At 52.4% G+C, this 23,840-nt stretch overlaps 7 protein-coding genes across 10 annotated transcripts; 4 read left to right on the forward strand and 3 right to left on the reverse strand.

Annotated features, from left to right (window-relative positions):
* Window positions 1–308: 308 nt before the first annotated feature.
* On the reverse strand, window positions 309–1,653 carry srp19 (signal recognition particle 19). Its single transcript, XM_058071328.1, has 5 exons — window positions 1,404–1,653; window positions 942–1,017; window positions 790–861; window positions 589–697; window positions 309–500 (listed from the first exon to the last, which is right to left on the reverse strand). The coding sequence occupies exons 1-5, from the start codon at window positions 1,439–1,441 to the stop codon at window positions 370–372; spliced, it is 426 nt and encodes a 141-aa protein (XP_057927311.1). The 5' UTR covers window positions 1,442–1,653; the 3' UTR covers window positions 309–369.
* A 253-nt stretch (window positions 1,654–1,906) lies between these two features.
* Window positions 1,907–5,362, forward strand: LOC131128447 (serine/threonine-protein phosphatase 2A catalytic subunit beta isoform). Its single transcript, XM_058071319.1, has 8 exons — window positions 1,907–2,344; window positions 3,726–3,764; window positions 3,846–4,016; window positions 4,094–4,267; window positions 4,347–4,436; window positions 4,502–4,663; window positions 4,784–4,902; window positions 4,990–5,362. The coding sequence occupies exons 1-8, from the start codon at window positions 2,243–2,245 to the stop codon at window positions 5,060–5,062; spliced, it is 930 nt and encodes a 309-aa protein (XP_057927302.1). The 5' UTR covers window positions 1,907–2,242; the 3' UTR covers window positions 5,063–5,362.
* A 493-nt stretch (window positions 5,363–5,855) lies between these two features.
* Window positions 5,856–7,879, forward strand: zgc:101664 (uncharacterized protein LOC450064 homolog). The gene is made up of 3 exons (XM_058071322.1): window positions 5,856–6,014; window positions 6,617–7,100; window positions 7,173–7,879. The coding sequence occupies exons 2-3, from the start codon at window positions 6,651–6,653 to the stop codon at window positions 7,374–7,376; spliced, it is 654 nt and encodes a 217-aa protein (XP_057927305.1). The 5' UTR covers window positions 5,856–6,014; window positions 6,617–6,650; the 3' UTR covers window positions 7,377–7,879.
* A 111-nt stretch (window positions 7,880–7,990) lies between these two features.
* Window positions 7,991–12,493, forward strand: LOC131128441 (phosphatidylinositol 3-kinase regulatory subunit alpha-like). 2 transcript variants are annotated; one of them, XM_058071308.1, is made up of 17 exons: window positions 7,992–8,158; window positions 8,597–9,013; window positions 9,082–9,211; window positions 9,276–9,368; window positions 9,432–9,503; window positions 9,582–9,698; window positions 9,770–9,971; window positions 10,164–10,246; window positions 10,328–10,433; window positions 10,499–10,597; window positions 10,691–10,871; window positions 10,952–11,077; window positions 11,157–11,299; window positions 11,405–11,581; window positions 11,647–11,721; window positions 11,806–11,976; window positions 12,054–12,493. In XM_058071308.1, exons 2-17 carry the CDS (start codon window positions 8,822–8,824, stop codon window positions 12,241–12,243), a joined length of 2,157 nt encoding a protein of 718 aa, XP_057927291.1. In that variant the 5' UTR covers window positions 7,992–8,158; window positions 8,597–8,821; the 3' UTR covers window positions 12,244–12,493. The 2 variants fall into 2 exon arrangements, with proteins under 2 accessions (XP_057927290.1, XP_057927291.1); XM_058071307.1 differs by having other exon boundaries at window positions 7,991–8,158; window positions 9,432–9,698.
* Window positions 12,494–13,024: 531 nt separating this feature from the next.
* On the reverse strand, window positions 13,025–15,010 carry spinb (spindlin b). The gene is made up of 7 exons (XM_058071321.1): window positions 14,862–15,010; window positions 14,191–14,371; window positions 14,041–14,089; window positions 13,883–13,974; window positions 13,655–13,810; window positions 13,353–13,586; window positions 13,025–13,279 (listed from the first exon to the last, which is right to left on the reverse strand). The coding sequence occupies exons 2-7, from the start codon at window positions 14,240–14,242 to the stop codon at window positions 13,080–13,082; spliced, it is 783 nt and encodes a 260-aa protein (XP_057927304.1). The 5' UTR covers window positions 14,243–14,371; window positions 14,862–15,010; the 3' UTR covers window positions 13,025–13,079.
* Window positions 14,602–19,689, forward strand: mfsd14bb (major facilitator superfamily domain containing 14Bb). 3 transcript variants are annotated; one of them, XM_058071314.1, is made up of 12 exons: window positions 14,602–15,158; window positions 16,311–16,400; window positions 16,497–16,559; window positions 16,616–16,743; window positions 16,902–17,016; window positions 17,103–17,321; window positions 17,391–17,504; window positions 17,574–17,645; window positions 17,721–17,833; window positions 17,897–17,994; window positions 18,061–18,203; window positions 18,497–19,689. In XM_058071314.1, the coding sequence occupies exons 1-12, from the start codon at window positions 15,141–15,143 to the stop codon at window positions 18,734–18,736; spliced, it is 1,413 nt and encodes a 470-aa protein (XP_057927297.1). In that variant the 5' UTR covers window positions 14,602–15,140; the 3' UTR covers window positions 18,737–19,689. The 3 variants fall into 3 exon arrangements, with proteins under 3 accessions (XP_057927297.1, XP_057927295.1, XP_057927296.1); XM_058071312.1 differs by lacking the exon at window positions 14,602–15,158 and adding an exon at window positions 15,350–16,039 and having other exon boundaries at window positions 16,308–16,400; window positions 18,497–19,688; XM_058071313.1 differs by lacking the exon at window positions 14,602–15,158 and adding an exon at window positions 15,351–16,039 and having other exon boundaries at window positions 18,497–19,686.
* lrrc2 (leucine rich repeat containing 2) lies at window positions 18,793–23,266 on the reverse strand. The gene is made up of 6 exons (XM_058071315.1): window positions 23,015–23,266; window positions 22,347–22,950; window positions 20,247–20,392; window positions 20,021–20,173; window positions 19,798–19,958; window positions 18,793–19,715 (listed from the first exon to the last, which is right to left on the reverse strand). The coding sequence occupies exons 1-5, from the start codon at window positions 23,221–23,223 to the stop codon at window positions 19,868–19,870; spliced, it is 1,203 nt and encodes a 400-aa protein (XP_057927298.1). The 5' UTR covers window positions 23,224–23,266; the 3' UTR covers window positions 18,793–19,715; window positions 19,798–19,867.
* Window positions 23,267–23,840: the final 574 nt, after the last annotated feature.

The following is a 23,840-nucleotide window of genomic DNA, read 5'->3' on the forward strand; positions in this document are numbered from 1 at the left end:
TAGATTTTATTTGATGTATTTATATTTTAATTGTAATGAAATTAAAATACGTGTAGCCTTCCTGTTTGTGTTCTTATCTATTAGTACATGGCCACCCAATTACAGTACTAGAGCAGCGAGATGCTAAGCTAAATGCTATGTAACTAGCATGCTACCTGCTAGCATCACCACTGCTGGTCTTGCAAAGAGGGCTGACTGCTTTTATGTTATTGGAGCCCTTTGGGCATGAAATAGCACCCCTATAGTTACTTTCCACTCCTGTTACCCCTTATCTTATAAGTGTAATACATACAAAATACACTCACACATTAGCATTGAGAGTATTTAAAAGAAAAAATAAACAAAAAACAAAACAATGATGGCAAGAGCTTATTTTTTCTTCTTCTTGGTCTTCTTGCCTCCGTCGCTCTGCTGAGAGCTGCTTTCCCCCGCGCCGCTCTTCTGGGTGCGAGTCTTTAGTTTGGGGATCATTTCGGCCACGTAGAACATGACGTCTTTCCCTGGAGCACAAACACGGAGACCGGGTCTCTGTATCACGCAACCACAGCTCACCACGAGCGCTCCAATTTTCCACGAGCGTGCACTTACGGGAGGTGAACTTATTCACACACAAGCTGCCGTCCTCCTGCTTCAACTGAACTCTGACCCGACCCCTGAACTGCACGTCCCGGTTCCACTCTCTGGGGTGCATTTTGTTCTGGGGGCAGAAACACCAAAACAAAACACCATGAGGGGGGCTGTTTCGTCCGGGGGGGGAAGACATCCTGCCTTCAAACCAATCAGTATCACCTCCACGTAGACGTTCATGCCGGCGGCCGTCAGAACATCACGGATCTCCCCGCAGGAAGGGTTCTCCACGGCCTGCATGCACACACTTCTTCAATTTGTATGAAAGTACAGCAGCTAAGTCACACGCTAACTACATCCTTTTAACTCGGCACCTTCTCAGCAGGGATCCTTCGTCCTTCAGCGAGGGTTTTCTTGCTGTTTATGTAGACCGGATAAACACAGATGAACCTGGACACACCCAAAGCAACAGTTATTAATAACAGTCTTATTAGCAAAACAATCATGCAATGTAGCAACAAAGTATGTCATATATGAAGGATCAGTTGAAGGAAAACAAGACTTGTGTTATTGTGCGTCTTGACCACGTCATGCTTGCCGTCTACGGAAACGCATTAGGGACAAACTTTATGCCGTTTCAGCTGAAGACAACAAACAAGCCTACATTCAAAGTATTTCATGTCGCCGATACGCAGTTCAGCACTAAGTAATCGATTGAATTCAACAACAGGTTCGTTATCCCGAATCATTCAAGCGTAATTACTCAATGTGTACGTTCGATACACAGCGAGGCACAGTTAGCATTAGCTTTGCTAGCTTCCACGGCGACAACTCACCTCTCCTTGTCGGCGGGGTTCGCCGTTAAATGAGCCATCTTTGGCGGTTGTGTTGTCCACGTCACCGTGGCAAATGTGGGTCGAGTGGTAAGGCGAACGGCAACGTTATAATGCCGCAGGGAAACACTGGATCGAGTGGATTCTGGCAGCGCACATTCACCATGCGAACGCCGAGATGGTCTGCTTCTTGTAAGCACCGCCCACACGGTCTGGACCGATTGTTTAATCAAACCACCACTGGAGAGCCCTGTGGCGTTCGGGTACCCGGGACGTGCTCGATTTATTCATGCACACATAAATTGTACTCACTCAACAAAGTAAACATACAACAAAAATACACATTATAAGCTATGCTTTGGATCATTAAAGTTATTAAAGTATTGCGTTTGTCAAAAGTGGCTTCTCGAACGCATCTCGCAGCGGGTGGAATCGATTTGCAGTTCAGCAGTCTTCCACGCGGTGTCGCTTCGGGGCCGGCAGCGCTGGCCGTGAAATTCCCGGATGTTATTGTAGCTAGCTCCTTTAGCACATCGGCTAGCCGCCGCAACGCTGCTGCCTTCTGCCGCTACGCTCTGCCGCAAAGGGGACTTTGTAACCTTCTCACTCCCCCGGGCGACACGATCCGTCTCTTTACGGCTTTAACTCAACATTGCTAACTTATCATGATCAATTCCAACCGAACGGCTCGTTAATCGTCGGCGTGATTGTAGATTTTGCGAGCGGTTTGGCGGGACTGACCGGGGTTAACAATACGGGAGCTAAGCGGCTAAAGCTAGCGTCGAAACAGGCCCCCTTTTTCAGGACGCGAACGCAGCTAGCCTAGCACTACTGCGGCTGTCATGGAAGACAAATCTTTCACCAAGGAATTAGACCAATGGATCGAGCAGCTCAACGAGTGCAAGCAGCTTTCAGAAGGCCAAGTCAGGACACTCTGTGAGATGGTAAGTTTTCATTTCAATTCACCGCTTTCGCTTGTGGCCTACATTGCGAAACGGGTCGCGACTAAATGCTGGAGTGCTGTTTGACGGCTCGGGCTGTGTCTATGTGCTTTCCTGCCGTCTTACTCGGAAAATCGACGAGGACTTATTCATCGTCTCTCTGGATTGAATCGCTTATTATGTGTCGATTGTTTTATCGTCTGTCAGTCCGTTGGAACCCCAGAAACGACAACGTTTGCTGTCGCCCCATTGAATAGACGCAGCCGCTTTTACTGCTCTGTGACGGGGAAGGGTCGCCGTCTGCTTTCACACCCTTCTCCACAAATGTCACAAATGGGTCTTTGGTCGTGTCTTGTCTGGCAGCGCAGTCGTGCTTTTGATTTTTACTCCGGCAAAAGTGTCCAATGTACCGCGCCCTGCCTTTATCGATCATCTTTTATTGCATCAAGGTGGAGCTTTTACGCTGAAAGATACCGGAAACCTCCATCCCACTATTGTACACGCTCGTCGCTTAACAGGACCGCATTTCCGCGTAGTTGGCTCGTGACAATGTCGTCTTTCATCAATGCGTGTCTACATCTGTTTTTTGGCCTGGCGTTTCCATCCGCACTCGGCGGAAGGTGACGTTGTTGACTTCCGGGCGTAGACGCGACGCGACCCCAACGTGCCGATATATTATTATTATTATTATTATTATTTCAAGATGACGTACACGTCGTCGCCGAGAGATAAACAAACTCATAAATGAATAAATACTTAAAATGAATAATGTCGGGAAAGTTGCGAATAAAGTTCTACAAATTTATTTTATAATTTTATCTTCATAACACGCGAAACCTGTCTTTTTTTTCCTTTTTTTATTTTCGTTAGCAGAAACTAAATGTTTTTTTCTCATTTGTAAAGAATAAAGTCAAAATATTAAGAGAAAATTAGGTTAGCAGAAACTAAATATTTTATCATTTTTAAAGAATAAAGTCAAAATATTAAGATAAAATTAGAATAAACTTGTAATATTATGAGGAACAATAATGTAATTTTTGTTGCATAGAGCTGAAATATTCAAGGAAACGTATTAAAATAGTAATAATATGACAAACAAAAAATAAAGGATAATAAAATAAAGGAAAAATAAAGGAATAAAGACGTAATTGTGAGAAGAAAATTGTAATGATTTGAGTAAAAAAAACTCAAATGAAAAGCTGGGTAAAGTCAAAATATTAAAAGACAAAGGTCACAATTTGCCAAGAATAAATTAGTAATGTTGTGATTAAAAATGTTGCATGGCGTTGAACTACAGTGTGGCACCATCTAGTGTACAGAATGGAAACTGCAGGCGACACGGCCTGTCGTCCTCCCCTCATGATGTAACTGCTTTTGTTTGCAGGCCAAGGAGATTCTGACCAAGGAGTCCAACGTCCAGGAGGTGAGCCTTCCCGTCACGCGTGGCCTTCTGGCGGCGGCCGTGAGAGAACGACTTTGACAGCGTTCTTTCCGCTTCTTTCAGGTGCGATGCCCAGTGACGGTGTGCGGCGACGTGCACGGCCAGTTCCACGACCTCATGGAGCTGTTCAAGATCGGCGGCAAGTCCCCCGACACCAACTACCTGTTCATGGGCGACTACGTGGACAGGGGCTACTACTCGGTGGAGACGGTCACCCTGCTCGTCACGTTAAAGGTAAGCCCCGCCCACCATCGCCCCGGGGGATCCGCGCAAATGCCGGGGGGTGGACCAATGGGTTTTGTGCGCTTCAGGTGCGCTTCCAGGAGCGGATCACCATCCTCCGAGGAAACCACGAGTCTCGGCAGATCACGCAAGTGTACGGCTTCTACGACGAGTGCCTGAGGAAGTACGGCAACGCCAACGTCTGGAAGTACTTCACAGACCTGTTTGACTACCTGCCGCTCACCGCGCTGGTTGATGGACAGGTGGGCGGGGCCGCCGGCATCATCATCATCCCGCTCACTTTTACACTTTCACACATTTCATGTTTGTCCCCTCCTGCAGATCTTCTGTCTGCACGGGGGTCTGTCGCCCTCCATCGACACCCTAGACCACATACGAGCTCTGGACCGCCTGCAGGAGGTCCCGCATGAGGTATGGTAGCGGATCACGAGTAAAAGACGGGCAAGAAAACCGATGCATCCCTCCCTCCCTTACAGGGCCCCATGTGCGACCTGCTGTGGTCGGACCCCGACGACCGTGGCGGGTGGGGCATCTCCCCCCGAGGTGCGGGCTACACCTTCGGGCAGGACATCTCCGAAACCTTCAACCACGCCAACGGCCTCACGCTGGTGTCCCGCGCCCATCAGCTGGTCATGGAGGTAAAAAAAATAATCTATTCTGGGAAGCGGAGTTTCCATGGCGATAGCAGCGCCCGATAAGGAAACAAAACCGCCTTGTTGCTGGGCAACCGCCTGTGTTAACGGCTCGCGTTGGTGCAGGGCTACAACTGGGGCCACGACAAAAACGTAGTCACCATCTTCAGTGCTCCAAACTACTGCTACCGCTGCGGGAACCAGGCGGCCATCATGGAACTGGACGACACCCTCAAGTACTCTTTGTAAGTAGTCCGCTCCTCACTGGACACACACACACACACACACACTCACACACACACTCACACGCCTCTCTGCCCCCCCCCCCACAGCCTTCAGTTTGACCCCGCCCCCCGCCGTGGCGAGCCCCACGTGACCAGACGCACTCCCGACTACTTCCTGTGAATGTTCCACGCCAACCCCCGCCCCCCCCTCTTACTGTACCGAGAAGAAAAGAAGAAGCGATTGGCTGGGCAAAAACATACCCAAGAGTTAAACTTAGCGCCGCCCCGCCCGTCCCCTCGCCCCGCCCCCACACACAGTGGTGTTTTCACTCTGCCGTCATTAACGCTGTGCTTCTGGAGTTTAAAAAAAAAACCTACACGTGCAACCAAGATGTTACTTCTGTTTTTTAGTTTGTTGGTTTGTTTCACATGTTTTTAAGACAACATAATAAAACTTCCAAGGTGGACCAAATGTGCCATATTCTGATCCTTTTCCAACTACTTTTCTTTCACCACAACCTCCTGTCACCACATTTGTGCTTTTCCTCTCGCGAGATCATTTGGAAGAAAAGAGGACAATAACAAGTTTGCTTCAAGTCGTCCAGCTGTCAGTTTTAGCAAGTATATTCCTGTCATTTGAATAAAGACTACACCTATGGAATAAAATGCCCTGTTGACAAACCCATGGCCCGACTCAGACTCTTTTCTCCTTGGAATATCTCCCTATCAAATCCTCCATAGGCCGGGAAACAGCCGGTATGAACAAATGGGTTTATTCAACATTGGTGATTAGCTTGATTAGATTAGCTTGATTAAAAAATGTTATTCCCCGTGAATAAATGCATTTATAACTAGTCACAGTTGAACTGTATGACTCGACAAGATGACAAAATGAGTCACGATATAAACAGGATTTGTTTAACTTTTGTTTCTTTGGGCTTTTTATTGATTTTGGAGTCCCCGCAGCGGCCATGGAGTATTTCATATTGACAACAAATATGGCCGCCATCCTGTGCTCCCGCCATTGACTCAAGTATCGCGAGAGACTGTGAGATGTCGGCGCCGGCTAAAGTTGGTGAGCTGACGCCAGCTGCGCCACGGCTGCTTTAATTAAACGTGGAAATGTCGTGAAGGTTTGTACCTTTTCCTGTTTCTAAATCCCCCCCCCCCCCACACACTTACATGTAGAAACGTGTTGGCTTCAGTATGGTAGCTTCTGGCAGTCCCGACGTCGGAGCTTTGCTCGGCTAGCTAAAGCTAAAAACAATAGCTAACTACTCGTCCGTACTAGTAACAATCACTCGGAAATGGATGTGGAATTATTCATATTATATTATATAGACTTTTCGTCATATGGCGGACGACTTTACTTTCATGGTTATTGTTCGAGTAGACTTGCGAATGACCGCCATTTTTTCCTAATGTTAACAATAAGACGGCTGATACAGTAGCCACGTATACATGGAGCCAAATATTCCAGTTGCATTGGGTTTATTTGCTCAAATGGAAATAATTTAACCTTTATAAAACATATCCCGAGTTGAATTATAAAATTTTAGCAAGATTGAATTTGTAAACTTTTCCTGTTTAAATTGTTCTTTCAGCGCATGCTCAGATATGACGTCACACGCAGCTCGAGACATTCCTCTGTTTTAAAACTAGAGGCCAGCAGAAAGTTTGTTTTTGATCCATATACGGAGTTATTGTTATTGTTGATGTTGGGGCGTGTCCACAGACTTCCGATGTGACGAAGATGAGGAGGGGCCCAGATGGAGGATGTGGTTCTTCACCTGCACGGAGGGGCTGAAGGACTCCGTACTTGGATCCAAAAGACAGAGAAGCTCCTTGAGCCTTTTACCTGCCGACCCCCTCCGGTCTTCACCCCCTGGTTCCCGGACGCGGCGGCAGAACGCCCCCCGCCCATCAGACCCGCCAAACCTCCCCCCGTCCTCAGCAGCGGCTGTCACGGCCCAAGCCAAGCGCACGGTTCTGATGGCGTCGCCGTTTCTACACCCTCATGCCGCCCCGTCACGCCCCCACCTGATGAAAAGCGTGTCAAACGGTCGTGGAGCGTCATGACTTCGAGAGACTCGCTTGGGCGCCTGCCTTCGATCTCCAAGCGCTTCCGTGGCGCCGTGTCCCTGCACGGCTTGCACCCCCGCCAGAGGTCCAAGTGGGTCATCAGCCAGAACAACTGTGGACGGCGAGACATGGAGCAGGTGCGCGGGATAGCGCCGCTCAAAGGCGGGGGGGCGCTTTTGTCTCATCCTCCATCTTGCTGTCCTCCGCAGGTGTGGCGAGCAGTGAGCGGCGCCGTGCAGCGCCCCGGCTTGGCCACGTGCAACGCCAACATCCAGCGTGAGCGAGCAGAGATCTGGGTGTTCTGTGACGTGGCGTACGCCGAGCAGGTGGGCCGCCTCCTGAAGGAGCGTCTAGAGCTGTCGGGCTCCATCGGCCTGGTCGTCCACAAGCTGGGAAGCGTCTTCAGCTTGTAGCGCCACCGTTGGCGACTCGGCGACGCCTCAAGCTAAAGCCAAAACGTACTCCAAGAAATGAAATAGAAGTCGGCAGTCTCATTTTATTGTGAAAATCCTGCATTCGGATTGACTTTCATGCACTGAAAGTACGTGCTCGTGGATCATGTGACGTAAATATAACGCTATGCGTTGGTGTGGGTGAACGCCAGACGTTTGTTGGAGAAAAAGCTGCAGCGGCGTCACGTGACTGTGATGCATGAATGGGGGCAGCCTGTCTCCACCCCCCTCCTTTGTTGCCATGCGGCCGCTTGACGGTGCTGCCTGAAATCTAGGTTAGCGGATGTGACGTCGCGGCACATCATCCGCTAACCCCGATCGGAGGGGCGCCGTTTTATTTTGAAAGTCTCTTCACAAACTCCGTGTTTTGTACTACCGTTTAAACACACGCGCTTACACTCATGCGCGTGTGTATGATTAGTGTACATAAATATTACATATGTATTAAAGCGATTCGTAACCCATTATTTTCACCTGCATTCCGTTTCTGGCGTTCTTAGATGTTCTAACTACTTTTACGATGGTAGTCCAAACCGGATGTGCGGTCTTCCTTCGCTACCTTGACTGTCTCGCTGTCTACAAAAGCCAGTCGGGAGGCTGCACTTTTGAGCCATTTTTCCAATCAAAACAAACCAAAGCTTTGGCTATTCTCATTTGAAACGCTTCCAGTCGAGTTGTCCATCCGCCGCTTCGCCATGAAGTCCACTTTTTGTCCCGCTCGGCGCCTGGCGGCAAACTAAAAGGTGAGGGTTTGGCTGCTGGCTAACAGGCTATGCTAGCTAGCAGGGGCACGCACCGTGGTTTCCTGTTTCCTTTTCTTCTTTCTCGTCGAGTTTTATTTGAAACTGTCTCACTTTGTCACGCCAATTGCATTGTCAAAGTGCCCCGATGCCAACGCGTGTTTTGTGTGGTAAAGTGGACTAGAAACGTCAAAATGTGTCAGGTGACGTGTGACGTCACAACCATCACGAAAAGCTGAAGCCTTCATCAATTCACCTTTTTCTTGATTATGGTGTCGCTTAATGTACGTTATTTTAGTATCAAAACAGTGAAAACACCCAACATGTCGTTATTAAGCTTTAAAAAGTACAAACTTTATGAATAGGAATGATGAAGTGTACTATGAGCTAGCATACACATAACGTGTTCTAAGAGAGAAGTCACTTCCTGTTGTGTCACAGGTTGCCGCCCCAGATGTCGCCGCCTCAGCTGAGACTTCTGTTCATGAACGGAGGCGGAGCTCGGCGGCCGCCGCTGGGACTGGAGGGATGACAGGACACTAGCGGACATGGAGACGGAGGAGGCGCCATATTTACTCCGCCAACGTTCTCCCACTTAAACCTCCTCAGGCACAGAGCACATCTATATTTTTATATTTGCATCCAGGGCTGTTTTTCCTCGCCGTCATGGCGTCGGAGGGCTTTCAGTACCGCGCGCTGTACGACTACAAGAAGGAGCGGGAGGAGGACATCGACCTGCACGTGGGTGACATGCTGGTGGTGAGCAAGGGGGCGCTGCTGGTGCTGGGCTGCGGCAGCGGCGCCGAGGAGCGGCCTTCCGAGATCGGCTGGCTGCCCGGCTTCAACGAGACCACGCAGGTAGGCCGTCTCCGTGGCGACGCAGACCACCCGTACGCATCTGAGTCTTAAACCGTCTCCCCCGACAGGAAAAAGGTGACTTCCCGGGAACCTATGTGGAGTTCGTCGGCAGGAAGAGGATGTCTCCGCCCACGCCAAAGCCCCGCCCACCCCGGCCGGCATCCGCCGCGTCGGTGCGGGCGGACTCCGAGTCAGAGAGTGAGTGAGCGAGAGCGACGTGTGCCGGTCACGCAGACGCTGACTCTGCTCGGTTTCATTTCAGCCGTCACGTTGCCGGACCTCCCGGAGCAGTTTGGGCCGCCTGACTCGGCCCCGCCCCTCCTCAGCAGACTGATGGAGGCCGTCGAGACCAAAGGTAAGCCTTCGAAGGTGGCCTTCTTCCTGACATCATGCTGACGTCTTGTGTGCCGGCGTGCAGGTGCGGACTGTCCCGGTGTGTACCGCGGCGTCAGCGCAGGAAGTCTGGACTCACGGCAGCTGGCTGACGCAGGTCTGGAGATCGTATGCCCGCCCCATTACCCGCCCCCCGCCCTCGTCTGCTTTAACGTCGGCGTATTTGTATTTGCAGACCTGGAGCACCTGGAGGTGTCGGCGCTGTGCGACGGGGTGGTCCGCTTTCTGCAGGACCTCCCCGGACCCGTCCTCCCGCCCTCGCTGCAGGCCGACATGATGCACGCCGCGCAAGGTCAGTGTGACTCCGCCCCCCCAACAGCTCCTCCATCAGTGATGTGATCCCGCTGATCGTTCTTCTCTCAGAGGTCCGCGACCCAGAGGAGTGCGCCCGGGTGCTTCTGGGCGTGGCCAACTCTCCAGTCTGCCCCGCCCAGTACGGCCTCACCCTGCTCAGCGTGGTCCGACACCTCGCCAGACTTTGTGTGCACGCCACCCGGAACCAGCTGAACGTCTCCAACCTCGCAGAGACCTTCAGCCCTCTTCTGTTCCGACACACGGCGACCGGGTCGGTTTCACACTCGCAACCCTCAAAATATGACATAACATGACAGTGTGGCGCGGGACGTTTATGACGACTGGAAAACGGGGGTGAGGTTACAGTGAGAAGAGATACAGAAGGGTGCCTAGCAGATATGAGGATGGGAGTGACCAGGATGGATAGGATCCGTTCTTACTAAGAGTTAGTTGCTTGCTTCAGGTCCGAGTCTGGCCCGGATCCTCTCGTCCAGGCCCTGGAGGTTCTGATCAGCAGCGAGCTCAACATGAACCAGGCCGCTCCAGGTAACGTGCTGTTGCCATGGTTACGTTACGTTGTTGCATCCGCCAAAAAACGGGAAGTTGACTCGGCTCTACCGCTTTCAGCTCTGCCTCCCAAACCCAGCAAGTCTTCCACGCCAGCCGCCTCCTGCAGCTTCAACAACAGCATGGCGCTGCAGGACGCCGAGTGGTACTGGGGCGACATCTCCAGGTAACGCCCACCCACGCCAACGCCGGCGCACCCTCACTGCCCTGCCTCCTCTTCCTGCTTTCCAGGGAGGAAGTGAACGAGAAGCTGCGAGACACCGCAGACGGCACCTTCCTGGTGCGGGACGCCTCCACCAAGATGCACGGAGATTACACGCTGACGCTGAGGTGAAGGGTCCGCCCCGCCCCGCCCCGCCCCTCCGTCGCCACGCACACACACTCACGCCGCCGTTCCAAACGCACGAATGCCTGTGCCTGCAGGAAGGGAGGCAACAACAAACTGATCAAGATCTTCCACCGGGAGGGCAAGTACGGTTTCTCGGACCCGCTGACCTTCAGCTCGGTGGTGGAGCTCATCAACCACTACCGCCACGAGTCCCTGGCACAGTACAACCCCAAGCTGGACGTCAAGCTCCTCTACCCGGTCTCCAAACACCAGCAGGTAGGCTCCGCCGGGCCACGCCCCTGCCGCTGGGTCACCCTGATCATCATGATGATGATGATGATCATGATGTCACACAGGACCAGGTGGTGAAGGAGGACAGCATTGAAGCCGTGGGGAAGAAGCTCCACGAGTACCACCTGCAGTACCAGGAGAAGAACCGCGAGTACGACCGGCTCTACGAGGAGTACACCAGAACCTCTCAGGTACACGCCCCCCACTTCCTGTCATCCGAGACCTGACATGAAGACCCGACGTCCCGTGTGTCTCCTCCTCGGTCGGCAGGAGATCCAGATGAAGCGGACCGCCATCGAGGCCTTCAACGAGACCATCAAGATCTTTGAGGAGCAGTGTCAGACTCAGGAGCGCTTCAGCAAGGAGTACATCGAGAAGTTCCGCCGAGAAGGCAACGACAAGGAAATCCAGAGGTGGGTTGTTACCATGGCAACTGTGTAGAGGGTGTAGCTTGGTGTCCGCATGACCAGGAGCTGGACTGTTTGACTGGCTGAACGCCCCCCCCCCACCCCAAACAGGATCGTGGAGAACTACGACAAGCTGAGGTCCCGCATCAGCGAGATCGTGGACAGCAAGCGCCACCTCGAGGTGGACCTGAAGAAACAGGCTGCAGACTACAGAGAGATCGACAAGAAGATGAACAGCATCAAACCAGACCTCATCCAGCTGCGCAAGACCAGAGACCAGTACCTCATGTACGGCCCCCCCGACCTTCTCGCCCCCTCCGGCACTAGCATCGTGCTAACCTGTGTGTCTCCAGGTGGCTGACGCAGAAGGGCGTCCGTCAGAGGAAGCTGAACGAGTGGCTCGGCCTGAAGAACGAGACCACAGAAGAGTAAGTGGACTCCATCACGTCACTACTTAGGGTTCCTCAGCAGATGTTTGGAGCATCATGTGAACATCTCCCCCCCCCTGGCAGCGAGTACAGCATGGTGGAGGACGAGGAGGACCTTCCCCACCACGACGAGCGGCTGTGGCGGCTGGGGAACATCAACCGCCTTCAGGCGGAGTCGCTGCTTCGTGGCAAGAAGGACGGAACCTTCCTGGTCCGGGACAGCAGCAAGCCCGGCTGCTACGCCTGCTCCGTGGTGTACGTTCCTCTTTCTTCTCGTACGTCGCCGGTGCCAGCGGCAGCGCCAAGGTGACCTCGGGTGTTTTGCGTTCCAGGGTGGAGGGCGAGGTGAAGCACTGCGTCATCAACAAGACCAGCACGGGCTTTGGCTTCGCCGAGCCGTACAACCTGTACGGGTCTCTGAAGGAGCTGGTCCTGCACTACCAGCACACCTCCTTGGTCCAACACAACGACTCCCTGAACGTCACGCTGGCCTTCCCCGTCTACGGCCAGCAGAGACGCTGACCCCGCCCCCTTCTCCTCCTCTTCTCCTCCCTCCCTCACCGCCAGTCCACAGGTACTGACAGCGGGCACATTCCAAAGACTCCGCCCCCTTCAGGTGACTCAGGTGCTGTGATGTCATTGATGGCCAACATTTCATCGACACGCTCGGTATTCACGCCACGCCTCCATGCTCTTATTTTGAAATGTGGCTTGCGTTCCCCCCGAACCTTCTTGTCTTCACGATCGTTAATAAAACACTTTCTTCCTTTTACCACGCCTCTTCTCTGCCGGACCCGCCCATCGTGTCGCTTGCATCACCACCACGGACGATGTCACATGTCAAATGGGCGGCGTGAGTGACGTAAGAAAAGCTGAGGGGTTTTGGTGAGTGGAAAAAAAAGGATGTTTATTTGAGTCAGCGGTGTCCAAAAAAACACAACTTGAGTCCCAAAGGCAAGACCACACGGACATGCAACACGTCACATTATTTACACGCCCCCGTTGCCGTGGCAACCGCCACACACAACCACGCCTCTCCTGCCTGGCGCCGCAGAACCGAAGGAAGCGTGTATGCCGTGAGTCCAAACGGGGGCGGCATGAAGCGGATGTTTGGCTAATGTTTAGCCACGCTAATACATTAGAAAAGACAGCTTCCTGTCCTTGTGGAGCCTGTGATTGGACGGAGACGGCTGGTGTCACCCTGAAGGGGTGGAGCTTAGAGTCCCCCTCCAAGCGTGTCGGGTGAGTGTTCTCAAAAGAACAACAAATGCCTTCAGTGGACTTTGGTGGCGTGGGGTGAGGAGGGGTGGCGTGGGGAGGGGAGGGGGATGGATGCGAGTCCCGTTTGGTACGGCGCCTTAGGAGGTCTTGACCAGGTCGTACACGTAGATGTGGAAGTCGTCATCGAACTTGATGAAGTAGACGGAGGGCTTGGCCTCCACCTGATGGATGACCATCCCCGAACGCTTGCCGCCGTCCTCTTTGGCGTACTCCACCTGCTTGCCCACCAGGCTGTCCACCACCTCGCCGGGCTCGCGCTCCGCCGCCGCGTTGTCGTCTGCGCGCACAGGAAGCCAGCCGTCATGCTAGCCGCGTTAGCACGCGCTATGTTGCGTTGGAGCGTCACTCACTGGAGTCGGGCATGATGCGCAGGTCTCCCTCCTTGTAGTCGTCCAGCAGCTGGTACATGTAGAGGACCGGGTCCTTCTCGTAGGTGATGTAGAACCACGACGTCATGATGGGGGCCCGAGCCAGGACCATCCCGCGCCACTCCTCCTTGGGCCCGTCCTCCGTCTCGAACATGTGCTCCACCGCCTTCCCGATCATGGCGTCGGCCAGCGGCGCGTCGCTTACCCGTGCCGGTGCTAGGACGGTGAAAGACGTAGGGCACGTCCATAAGGGGCGTGGGACACGGTCCAATGCGGTCACTCACCTACGGGGTCGGGAAGAACCTCCAGGCCCAGCACGCGCTGGTCGCTGTGCAGCTCCAGGCCGTAGATGCAGTCGAAGCCGTCGTACTTGATGAGGTAGAGGGACGGGTTCACCGGAACCTGGTCCAGCACCGTCCCCTTCCACTGGGACGACTTGCCTGCGCGGCGCAACAAAGCCGGTCATCACGTGACCCCGCCCCGCCCCTGAACGCTGACATCACATGACTTACTGCCCTCCTTCCAGATGTGCTGGATCCTGCATCCCACCATGTTCCTCTTGGGGGGTGACAGGGTCCTACTGGGGGCCACGCACCTCTGCTTCCTGGGGGACGACACACACGGTAACACACCCGAGCCTCGGGACAAAAAGGCGCTTCCTGTGTCTCACTTGTGTGGGTTCTTCTTCTTCATCATGCTGGCGGACACGCCCGAATGTCCTGGAAGACAAAGTCACCCTGCTGTGAAGACAAGCATCCACAACGGCACGCCAACATGGTGGCACGCCAACATGGCCGCACGCTCATGGCCGCACGCTCACCTCCGTCCGTTCGGGGCCGCGCCCCCTCTGGGCTCTTGAAGGGGGTCTTCATTCATACACCTGGGGGAGGGTCTCAGGATGGAGGGGTTGGGGGTGGGGGAGGGGAGGGAAAAGAGGAGGAGCACCAGGAATTAGACCGGGTCCGGAAGCATTCAGCCTGGCGGGAAAGGCTACGTTCCAGCTGTGGGCGAGAAAAACAACTCATCACTTTCATTCTCCCAAAACAACAACCCGAAGACCGGGACCGGAACCGGGACCGTTTCCTGACGGCTCCTGCGTCCAACAACAACAAGCAGTTGTGACGTCATCTACACGTACACGTGTGCCATTTATGGTCACTGTCAGGCTGTCATGTGTTCACATGCATCGCGTGTTGTCACATGTTTTCGATCGGCGGTGACGTCATGACCTCGCTGCGCGTGTTTGCGAGAGAAGACCGACAAAAAAAACAGCTAAAGTGCAAACGTGTCGTCTTCCTAAACTAACGATGCTAATCTGGTTAGCATCACAAAGGCAGCATCCACCCGAGGCGCCAGTGAACAAAGAGGAAGAGGAGGAGGGGGGTGGGCGGCTGAGAAGAGACAGGCACGAGCGCCAACACAGCACCGTGGCGCGAAAAGACAAAGCTCTACGGAAACGGCTCCACGCCGTCAAGTGTTCCGCCTCCTTACCGACAAGACGACCGGTTGCCCGCCACTATCGCAATCGACGTCCGGGAGTTCAATTGATCCTCTTTGCCACCAACAGGGTCGCCTGTGGGCCAAGCTAGCTGCGCTAACAGGCAGACACGGCGGAAGTGAGGGCTCGCTGCCTCCAAAGTTAAAGCATGAATACGCGACGATGAACCGGCTGTTGCTGCTGTGAGCTTCCGCGGTGTCACATATTCGAATCCGCGTCCACTTAAGCCCATCGAGGACTACATTACCATCTGAGAACAAAATCATCCATCCATGTGTCGTTATTTTGATGTAAGTATACTTTACAGAAAGTGGATGTTGTAATTAGAACATCATTTACTCAAAAAAACAAACAATAGAGTTCGTGAAAGCATCAAGTTCTCAAATAATAATGGCAAACGTTTAATCGTCAACGTTTTCTACAATCACTTAGTAGAGCAAATAGTTTTATTTTGAAAACAAAACACCGGAAACGGAAATGGGCGACCAAAATCCTTCCACCGAAGAGTTTAGCAAGATAGTGAGCTGTCGATTGAGCGCGACGAGCAACAGCTTCTTCCTGCAAAATACTGAGCTTTGGACGGGCTCGAGCTCCACTGCAACGAAAACACCTTCACGTGGACACACTAGGCTGAACTATCGCGATCAAACTTATAGTGGGGAGCATTAAAACAACAACATCTGCTGATCTGGGGTCTGTTACAATGCAAAACATTTTTTTAGAAAGTGCGTTCGTTTTGTTACCAGGGATGCCCTACAGAGTTCACACACAGCCGGATACGTTATCAATATACTCCGAGCAAGCGAAAACTACGTTGGGCTTTTGATGTTTGTGGTGACTCTCGGTGACTTTTAATATCGTAACGTAACACATCTCTAGTCGATAGACGAACAAGTCTGCGATCGCACCGCACAAGCGGCGCGTCCCGGTGAGCAAAACACTGACGCGCCGTCGAATCAATCAGAGCGGAGGAATGCCAGTTGAAAGCCAAGCCTTCGTCACAGTTTAGCTCGAGTTGACGTCGCCGTCCAACTTGGTACGAGTTTGTACGCTGGAAGAGACGGAGACACCGCGGGGCGATGCTTCGTCACACACACCGAAACGATGTGCCATGATCCCGCCGGGGAAGACGGTGCGCGAGGCCGGCGACATCATGTTGGTCCGCAGCTCGGTAAGCACGAGCTCGCCGGCTGGGTTAGCATTAGCGGCTAACGCTAGCATTGGCGGCTCATGTCAACTTGCCAAGTAGTGTCGTAAAGTAGTATGTAACAATGGCAGCTATCGTGGTTATTGTACTTTATTGCTCCAAGTACAAAGTAGGTGGAGGAACTTTTATCTGTATCTCTATTCCAGCGAGTGTTATCTGAGTTGAAAACATCGTTTGTGACGAACAGGAAGTGTGTGATGGTACAGGAAGTAGTTTCCCTTTGTGGTGTCAGCAGGCGAGGGGTGGAGCCAAGGTGATACACGCCGTGGTGGTCATCTTCCTGGAGTTCTTCGCCTGGGGGCTGCTGACCACGCCCATGCTGACTGTGAGTGACACACCCGCTCTCACCTTTTGTGTCGTCATATCCGTTGGTGGCTGCTGAACAGGAAGTGGAACTAGAAGCGCTGCTGTGTACTTTCAGGTTCTCCATGAAACATTCCCACAGCACACCTTCCTGATGAACGGACTCGTCCAAGGTGTCAAGGTGAGTCCGTGCGCCGCCGGGGGTGTGGTTAGCATGCTAACGTCGGCGTTTCTCAGGGCTTCCTGTCGTTCCTGTCGGCTCCTCTGATTGGTGCTCTGTCGGACATCTGGGGCAGGAAGTCCTTCCTGCTCATGACCGTCTTCTTCACGTGCGCTCCCATCCCCTTCATGAGGATCAGCCCCTGGTGAGGCGCTGTTGTTGTTAGCGCTCGTCCGCCATGTTAAGCCTTCCAGTCACATGACCACCATGTGAGCGCCGGGAGGAGAATTCCAAAGCTCCAGCATGTGACTGGAATTGGTCTAATCTTGGATGCGTGACCTTAGTGTGTGCGTGCACACGCAGGTGGTACTTTGCTCTCATTTCCGTGTCGGGAATCTTCGCCGTGACCTTCTCGGTCGTCTTCGCCTACGTGGCGGACATCACCGACGAGCAGCAGAGGAGCACCGCTTACGGCCTGGTTAGTACACGCACACGCACGCACACACGCACACACACGCACAGTGCACGTGGTGACGAAGCGTCCGTGTTTGTGGGCGTGGTCAGGTGTCGGCCACGTTCGCCGCCAGCCTGGTGACGAGCCCGGCCATCGGGGCGTACCTGTCGGCGAAGTACGGCGACAGTCTGGTGGTCCTGGTCGCCACGGTGATCTCCGTGGTCGACATCGCTTTCGTCTTCTTGGCGGTCCCGGAGTCGCTGCCCGACAAGATGCGACTGACGTCGTGGGGCTTCCCCATTTCCTGGGAGCAGGCCGACCCCTTCGCCGTGAGTCCCAGCGGGGGGGGGCGGGCGCTCGTGTGTGATTGGCAGCTGACGCCTGGTTTCTTCGTTCAGTCGCTGCGTCGCGTCGGGAAGGACTCCACCGTGCTGCTCATCTGCGTCACCGTCTTCCTGTCCTACCTGCCGGAGGCGGGGCAGTACTCCAGCTTCTTCCTCTACCTGAAGCAGGTGACCTTTGACCCCTCCTCCATCTTGCCTACTTGACAACGCAAACAATGCCGTGCCCCCCCCCCCCAGGTCATCGACTTTTCTCCCGCCGCCATCGCTGCCTTCATCGCCATGGTGGGCGTCCTGTCCATCATCGCTCAGGTGCCCCTGGCTGGTCATGTGATCCCCAAAGAGGCCCCTCCCCCAGCCTGACACCCGTGTGTGTGTGTGTTGCAGACGCTGCTCCTCAGCGTCCTGATGAGGACCGTGGGGAACAAGAACACGGTTCTCCTCGGCCTGGGCTTCCAGCTGCTCCAGCTGGCCTGGTACGCCTTCGGATCCGAACCCTGGTGAGTCCTGGTCATCTTCAGGAAGTGGTGTGACCCGGGTAACCTGGCGTCTTCCTCTTCCAGGATGATGTGGGCGGCGGGCACGGTGGCGGCCATGTCGTCCATCACGTTCCCGGCGGTGTCTGCTCTGGTGTCACACAGCGCCTCCCCTGACCAGCAAGGTAAGCACGTGCACGTACGTGCGCACGCACGTATCTTCCCCACATAGTAAGCGTGTACGTGTTCAGGTGTGGTCCAGGGCATGATCACCGGGATCCGGGGGCTGTGCAACGGTCTGGGTCCCGCCCTCTACGGCTTCATCTTCTTCCTGTTCAACGTGGAGCTCAACGACGTCCAGCCGGCGTCCGCCAGGCCGGCGCAGCACATCAAGGTACGCACGCACGCGCTCAGTAGGACGGAAAGCAGTTTGGGGAAGTTGGAAGCAACAGAGATTTAATGTAGCTTGGTAGTACACGCTTTGGACACCAGGGGGCAGCGTAGCATGATGCTAACTGGGTTGGAACTCAAGCGTTGTTTATTAAACACACGCCAATCATAAATACAAAATACTTTTAAAGCGTAAAAAAAACCAAAGCAGCTGTAACGTGACTCGCTGCTGCCTCGTGTGGACGTGATCGGGTACGACGGCCGTTGGCTGACACAAAGCGTCGTTGTCGCACGCAGAAGTCGAGCGTTCCCGGGCCGCCCTTCCTGTTCGGAGCGTGCGCCGTGGTGTTGGCGCTCATCGTGGCCGTCTTCATCCCCGAGCGCCGCCCGCAGCCGCCCGACATCAAGACCTGCTCGGCCAGGAAGTCCAGCGGCAGCACGCCCGCCACCCACGCTCAGGATACCGGCGTCGCTCTGGCCACGCCCACTAGCGACGCGGAGGACATTGAGCCGCTCTTACAAGACAGCAGCATGTGATTGACAGCCAGACTGGCCAATCACAGCACAATACGGAAGATGCCTTTTAAAAAAAAAAAAAATCTATCCATCAGAGGTCAAAGGTCATTCCAAAAGAGTCCACCTGTGTTGCCATGGCGATCGGTGGAACTATTTCCCTTCCAGTGTTTTTAGACTGGTCACATGACCCGCCGAGCGCCGCGGTTGTGTCATCCGCACTTTATTTTCTTCAGTGTGTGCCTCCTCCTGCTTCCTTCACTGGACAATAAAGTATCCAAGCCTTCATTATGTCAACCATATTGGACTATAGGGGTGCTATTTCATGTTCAGAGGGCTCTAATCATTTTTTAAAGTATTTAGAAGGTCATAAGAAGGTTTTCTGTGCCTTGTTTTCTCATATTTGATCTAATATATGGAGTAAAGGTAACTATAGGGGTGTTATTCCATGCCCAGAGGGCTCTAATGATGTTAAAAGGTCCTAATCAGGCTTTCTATGCCTCGTTTTCTCTTATTCTGTGACCTATATGGAGTAATAGGGGTGTAGGGGTGCTATTTCATGTCCAGAGAGCTCTAATGATGTTAAAAACAGTATTTAGAAGGTCCTAATCAGGTTTTCTATGCCTTGTTTTCTCTTGCTCTGTGTCCTATATGGAGTAATGGGGTGTGAAGGTGACTATAGGGGTGCTATTTCATGTCCAGAGAGCTCTAATGATGTTAAAAACAGTATTTAGAAGGTCCTAATCAGGTTTTCTATGCCTTGTTTTCTCTTGTTCTGTGTCCTATATGGAGTAATGGGGTGTGAAGGTGACTATAGGGGTGCTATTTCATGTCCAGAGAGCTCTACCATGCAGTAAAGGAGGGGTTGTGGTGCGTTCAAGGGCTGGCAAACTAAGCCATCGCAATCTTCCCGCGTGGGGAAAAGCAGTCGGGCGGTGACGTCGGTGGTGACGTCACAGCAGACAGGAAATGGACACCTTGGTGGTGGCGTAGGGGACGTCCTCTGGGGGAGAGAGAGGGGGGGGGGGGGACAGGAAGGGGGTGGGACCAATGTGTGCTGCTGAAGGACACACGGGGAGACTCACCTCTGTCCTTCAGCGTGTCCACGTAGACCTCCATGAACTCCTTCTCGCTGATGTCCTTCATCATCTCCTCTTACTCTCGCCACCTCCCCCTCCCTCTTCCTCTCTCATGGATCTCCTCTTCCTTCTTGTCGCTGGCGGGACTGTCATACAGTCGGATGAACCTGTTGGGTGGAAGTGTTACTGATGTGTGTGTGTGTGCGTGCGTGCACGTGCGTGCATGTACTTGATGGAGGGGTTGCTGCACAGGCGGGTGGGAATGCAAACCAGCTCCTCTCCACTGACCACCATCATGCTGAGGGTGGAGATGTTGGCCAGGCACTGAGGGATATACGTCAGCTTGTTCTTGTGCACCAACAACGTCTGCAGCTGCTGCAGCCTGACACACACACATCATCATCATCATCATCACCCTGCTGTGTGTGTGTGGGGGTCAGAGTGGGCGGTCCTACCTGTCCATGTCCTGCGGCAGGTCGCTGAGTCGGTTGTGGCTGAGGTCCAGCAGCTGCAGGTTGCTCATCCTCAGGGCGCAGATGGGAATGGAGGCCATGTTGTTTTGGGCCACGTCTAAATGACGCAACTTCTTCAGCGCGCTCAGCTGAAGGAACGTTCACCTTGGTTACGCCACCTCGGTTTGCATTCGCCCTGGTTTTTAGTCCTACGTCTCGGTTTTCGTACGTCTTGGTTTGCATACGCCCCGGCTTTCATTGGTACATTTCGGTTTTTCATACGTCTCAGTTTTCATTAGTACATCTCAGGTTTTCATATGTCTTGGTTTGCATACATACGTCTCGGTTTTCATTAGTACATCTCAGGTTTTCATATGTCTTGGTTTGCATACATACGTCTCGGTTTTCATTTGTACATCTCAGGTTTTCATATGTCTTGGTTTGCATACATACGTCTCGGTTTTCATTAGTACGTCTCAGGTTTTCATATGTCTTGGTTTGCATACATACGTCTCGGTTTTCATTAGTACGTCTCAGGTTTTCATATGTCTTGGTTTGCATACATACGTCTCGGTTTTCATTAGTACGTCTCAGGTTTTCATATGTCTTGGTTTGCATACATACGTCTCGGTTTTCATTAGTACATCTCAGGTTTTCATATGTCTTGGTTTGCATACATACGTCTCGGTTTTCATTAGTACGTCTCAGGTTTTCATAAGTCTTGGTTTGCATACATACGTCTCAGTTTTCATTTGTACATCTCAGGTTTTCATATGTCTTGGTTTGCATACATACGTCTCGGTTTTCATTAGTACGTCTCAGGTTTTCATATGTCTTGGTTTGCATACATACGTCTCGGTTTTCATTAGTACGTCTCAGGTTTTCATATGTCTTGGTTTGCATACATACGTCTCGGTTTTCATTAGTACGTCTCAGGTTTTCATATGTCTTGGTTTGCATACATACGTCTCGGTTTTCATTAGTACATCTCAGGTTTTATACGTCTTGGTTTTCATTCATACATCTTGGTTTGCATACACACCGGTTTTCATTTGTACATCTCAGGTTTTCATACATCTCGGTTTGCATACATACGTCTCGGTTTTCATATGTCTTGGTTTGCATACATACGTCTCGGTTTTCATTAGTACATCTCAGGTTTTCATACGTCTTGGTTTTCATTTGTACATCTCGGGTTTTCATACGTCTTGGTTTTTCATTTGTACATCTGTTTTTATACATCTTGGTTTGCATACGCCCTGGTTTTCATTTGTACGTCTCGGGTTTGCATACATACGTCTCAGTTTTCATACGTCTTGTTCTGCATTTGCCCTGGTTAACATTCGTACATCTCGGTTTTCATAGGTCTCTGTTTTCATTCGTATTGGTTTTCATACGTCCCAGTTTTCATTTGTATGTCTCGGGTTTTCATACGTCTTGGTTTGCATTCATACATCTCGGTTTTCATATGTCTTGGTTTGCATACATACGTCTCGGTTTTCATTTGTACATCTCAGGTTTTCATACGTCTTGGTTTTCATTTGTACATCTTGGTTTTTATACATCTTGGTTTGCATACGCCCTGGTTTTCATTTGTACGTCTCGGGTTTGCATACATACGTCTCAGTTTTCATACGTCTTGTTCTGCATTTGCCCTGGTTAACATTCGTACATCTCGCTTTTCATAAGTCTCTGTTTTCATTTGTATTGGTTTTCATACGTCCCAGTTTTCATTTGTATGTCTCGGGTTTTCATACGTCTTGGTTTGCATTCATACATCTCGGTTTTCATATGTCTTGCTTTGCATACGCCCTAGTTTTCATACAACTTGGTTTGCATTCCTAAGTCTTGGTTTTCAAACATCTTGGTTTGCATTCACCCTGGTTTGCATTCCTAAGTCTTGGTTTTCATACATCTTTTTTTTTTCTATGCCTCAGTTATCATTTGTATGTTTCTGTTATTGTACTCTCGGTTTTCATACGTTTTGGTTTGCATTTTCATACGCCTTTGTTGCCAGCTCTTAAGGTGTCGAGGAGCTAGGTTAGCACGGGTGCTAACACCACTAGCTAGCACGCAGACGGCGTGTTGGTGTGGAGTTCTGACCTCAAAGGGCAGCTGGCACAGGTTGGCGTTTCCAGCGAGTTCCAGGCGCTCCAGGTTCTGGCAGTCCCCCAGCTGAGCAGGGACGCCACGCAGGCGGTTGAAGCTGACGTTCAGCTCCCTCAGCGCCACCAGCTTTCCTGGGAATGGAGCCTGGTTGAAGGCGGGAACGCCGAGAAACACCACCAGCCTCATCTCACCGATGTCGGGCGGAAGCTCCGTGAGGGCATTTTTGGGCAGGTCCAACACGGCGAGCAGCGTGAAGGAGGACAAGTAGTCCGGGAGCTTCTGGATCTGGGTGCCGGTCACGTGCCACTCCCGTAAATACGTCATCCACTGAAGTTCCCTTGGGAAGTCCTGCCGGGAACACGCCTCGTCACCTGCTATCTTTAGCTGGCTAGCTAGCTCGCTCACCTTCCACTGACGCCCGTCCAGCTGGAACACCAACTTCTTATCATCGCTCGCATCTGGATCCTCACCACATGGACGCTCTGCTGGTAGGAAACTACTCACATCTACCTCGCCATCACCAGCGTGTGTACCAGGGTGCGTGCGTGGAGGAGATGCGGTCTTGCAGTAGATCCGATACTGCCACTGTTGTTCAATCCTACAACCACAGGAGGACAAATCAGCGCGACTCTGAAGGTCAGATGTGGAGGATGTGGTCTGACTTGGCGAGGGCGCTCCTCTCCTTCCTCTCATGCTCCTTCCTCTGGCGCTGCTGCTGTTTCTTCACACGGACTTCCCACAAGCTCCTCACCGCCAACACGTCGTAGGCGGGAACGTGCACCTTCCTCTCCAACGTCATCACGCTCCACGGCCACCTGGAAGAACACCCGCAGGTGTGAGTGGCAAAGATAGGAACGCAAACAAACTCCATTTGTAGATGTTATGGAATAGATGATCTTTGTTAGCTACAAGAAGAAAAAATAGTTCCTACCTCTTCAAACGACTTCACCAGTGCTAACTTGTTGACTCACTGTGTGTGTGTGTGTGTGTGTGTTATTTTTAGCAGCAGACGTGATCACGGTGTATGTCACATGACACCATCACCTTTACATAGCCTGCTAGCTAAGCTAGCACGCTAACAATGACAACACACCACAACAATACATCACAACAAGTAGTATCAAATATGACTGATTTATTTTCACATCGTACATGTTCTATCAGGAAAATGGCTTCCATAACAATCAATATAATCAAAATAATAAGTCAGAAGAGCGGGGCCGCCTCGGCAGCTTTGACCCGGGCGGCGAACAACACCACGCACTTCTCCACGTGAGCGTTGATGTCGGCCTGAGACGCTCGTGGCTTCTCGCGCACGAACTCCGCCACGCTCATGATGCACTCCCTCTGCGCAGGCGCACACACACACAGAGTAGTTAAAGGTAACGCGTTTAAAGGTGACGTGTGACGTCACCGGCGCCGGCACCCACCCTGTAGGCGTCCACTTGGTCCTGGCCCGTGAGGCGGCCAAACAGGTCCCTGGCCACC

The sequence above is a fragment of the Doryrhamphus excisus genome, chromosome 4, assembly GCF_030265055.1.
Source record: "Doryrhamphus excisus isolate RoL2022-K1 chromosome 4, RoL_Dexc_1.0, whole genome shotgun sequence".
In the NCBI taxonomy this organism is placed as follows: domain Eukaryota; kingdom Metazoa; phylum Chordata; class Actinopteri; order Syngnathiformes; family Syngnathidae; genus Doryrhamphus; species Doryrhamphus excisus.

What these genes read in the sequence shown, in the direction of transcription:
- spinb (XM_058071321.1), bottom strand. Translation starts at nt 14,242, where the DNA reads ATGAAGACCCCCTTCAAGAGCCCAGAGGGGGCGCGGCCCCGAACGGAC. An exon ending in GCGGCCCCGAACGGACGGAG is followed by an intron (nt 14,090 to 14,190) that starts GTGAGCGTGCGG and finishes TTTGTCTTCCAG; the next exon opens with GACATTCGGGCGTGTCCGCC. An exon ending in AAGAAGAAGAACCCACACAA is followed by an intron (nt 13,975 to 14,040) that starts GTGAGACACAGG and finishes GTCGTCCCCCAG; the next exon opens with GAAGCAGAGGTGCGTGGCCC.
- LOC131128447 (XM_058071319.1), top strand. Translation starts at nt 2,243, where the DNA reads ATGGAAGACAAATCTTTCACCAAGGAATTAGACCAATGGATCGAGCAG. An exon ending in CCCTGCTCGTCACGTTAAAG is followed by an intron (nt 4,017 to 4,093) that starts GTAAGCCCCGCC and finishes TGTGCGCTTCAG; the next exon opens with GTGCGCTTCCAGGAGCGGAT. An exon ending in TGCAGGAGGTCCCGCATGAG is followed by an intron (nt 4,437 to 4,501) that starts GTATGGTAGCGG and finishes CCTCCCTTACAG; the next exon opens with GGCCCCATGTGCGACCTGCT.
- mfsd14bb (XM_058071312.1), top strand. Translation starts at nt 15,980, where the DNA reads ATGATCCCGCCGGGGAAGACGGTGCGCGAGGCCGGCGACATCATGTTG. An exon ending in TTCATGAGGATCAGCCCCTG is followed by an intron (nt 16,744 to 16,901) that starts GTGAGGCGCTGT and finishes GTGCACACGCAG; the next exon opens with GTGGTACTTTGCTCTCATTT. An exon ending in CGCCTCCCCTGACCAGCAAG is followed by an intron (nt 17,995 to 18,060) that starts GTAAGCACGTGC and finishes GTACGTGTTCAG; the next exon opens with GTGTGGTCCAGGGCATGATC.
- zgc:101664 (XM_058071322.1), top strand. Translation starts at nt 6,651, where the DNA reads ATGGAGGATGTGGTTCTTCACCTGCACGGAGGGGCTGAAGGACTCCGT. An exon ending in GACGGCGAGACATGGAGCAG is followed by an intron (nt 7,101 to 7,172) that starts GTGCGCGGGATA and finishes TGTCCTCCGCAG; the next exon opens with GTGTGGCGAGCAGTGAGCGG.
- lrrc2 (XM_058071315.1), bottom strand. Translation starts at nt 23,223, where the DNA reads ATGGAGTTTGTTTGCGTTCCTATCTTTGCCACTCACACCTGCGGGTGT. An exon ending in GAGAGGAGCGCCCTCGCCAA is followed by an intron (nt 22,951 to 23,014) that starts GTCAGACCACAT and finishes CTGTGGTTGTAG; the next exon opens with GATTGAACAACAGTGGCAGT. An exon ending in CTGCCGCAGGACATGGACAG is followed by an intron (nt 20,174 to 20,246) that starts GTAGGACCGCCC and finishes TGTGTGTGTCAG; the next exon opens with GCTGCAGCAGCTGCAGACGT.
- LOC131128441 (XM_058071307.1), top strand. Translation starts at nt 8,822, where the DNA reads ATGGCGTCGGAGGGCTTTCAGTACCGCGCGCTGTACGACTACAAGAAG. An exon ending in CATGAACCAGGCCGCTCCAG is followed by an intron (nt 10,247 to 10,327) that starts GTAACGTGCTGT and finishes TACCGCTTTCAG; the next exon opens with CTCTGCCTCCCAAACCCAGC. An exon ending in AGTACACCAGAACCTCTCAG is followed by an intron (nt 11,078 to 11,156) that starts GTACACGCCCCC and finishes CTCGGTCGGCAG; the next exon opens with GAGATCCAGATGAAGCGGAC.
- srp19 (XM_058071328.1), bottom strand. Translation starts at nt 1,441, where the DNA reads ATGGCTCATTTAACGGCGAACCCCGCCGACAAGGAGAG. An exon ending in GAAGGATCCCTGCTGAGAAG is followed by an intron (nt 862 to 941) that starts GTGCCGAGTTAA and finishes GTGTGCATGCAG; the next exon opens with GCCGTGGAGAACCCTTCCTG. An exon ending in GCATGAACGTCTACGTGGAG is followed by an intron (nt 698 to 789) that starts GTGATACTGATT and finishes TTCTGCCCCCAG; the next exon opens with AACAAAATGCACCCCAGAGA.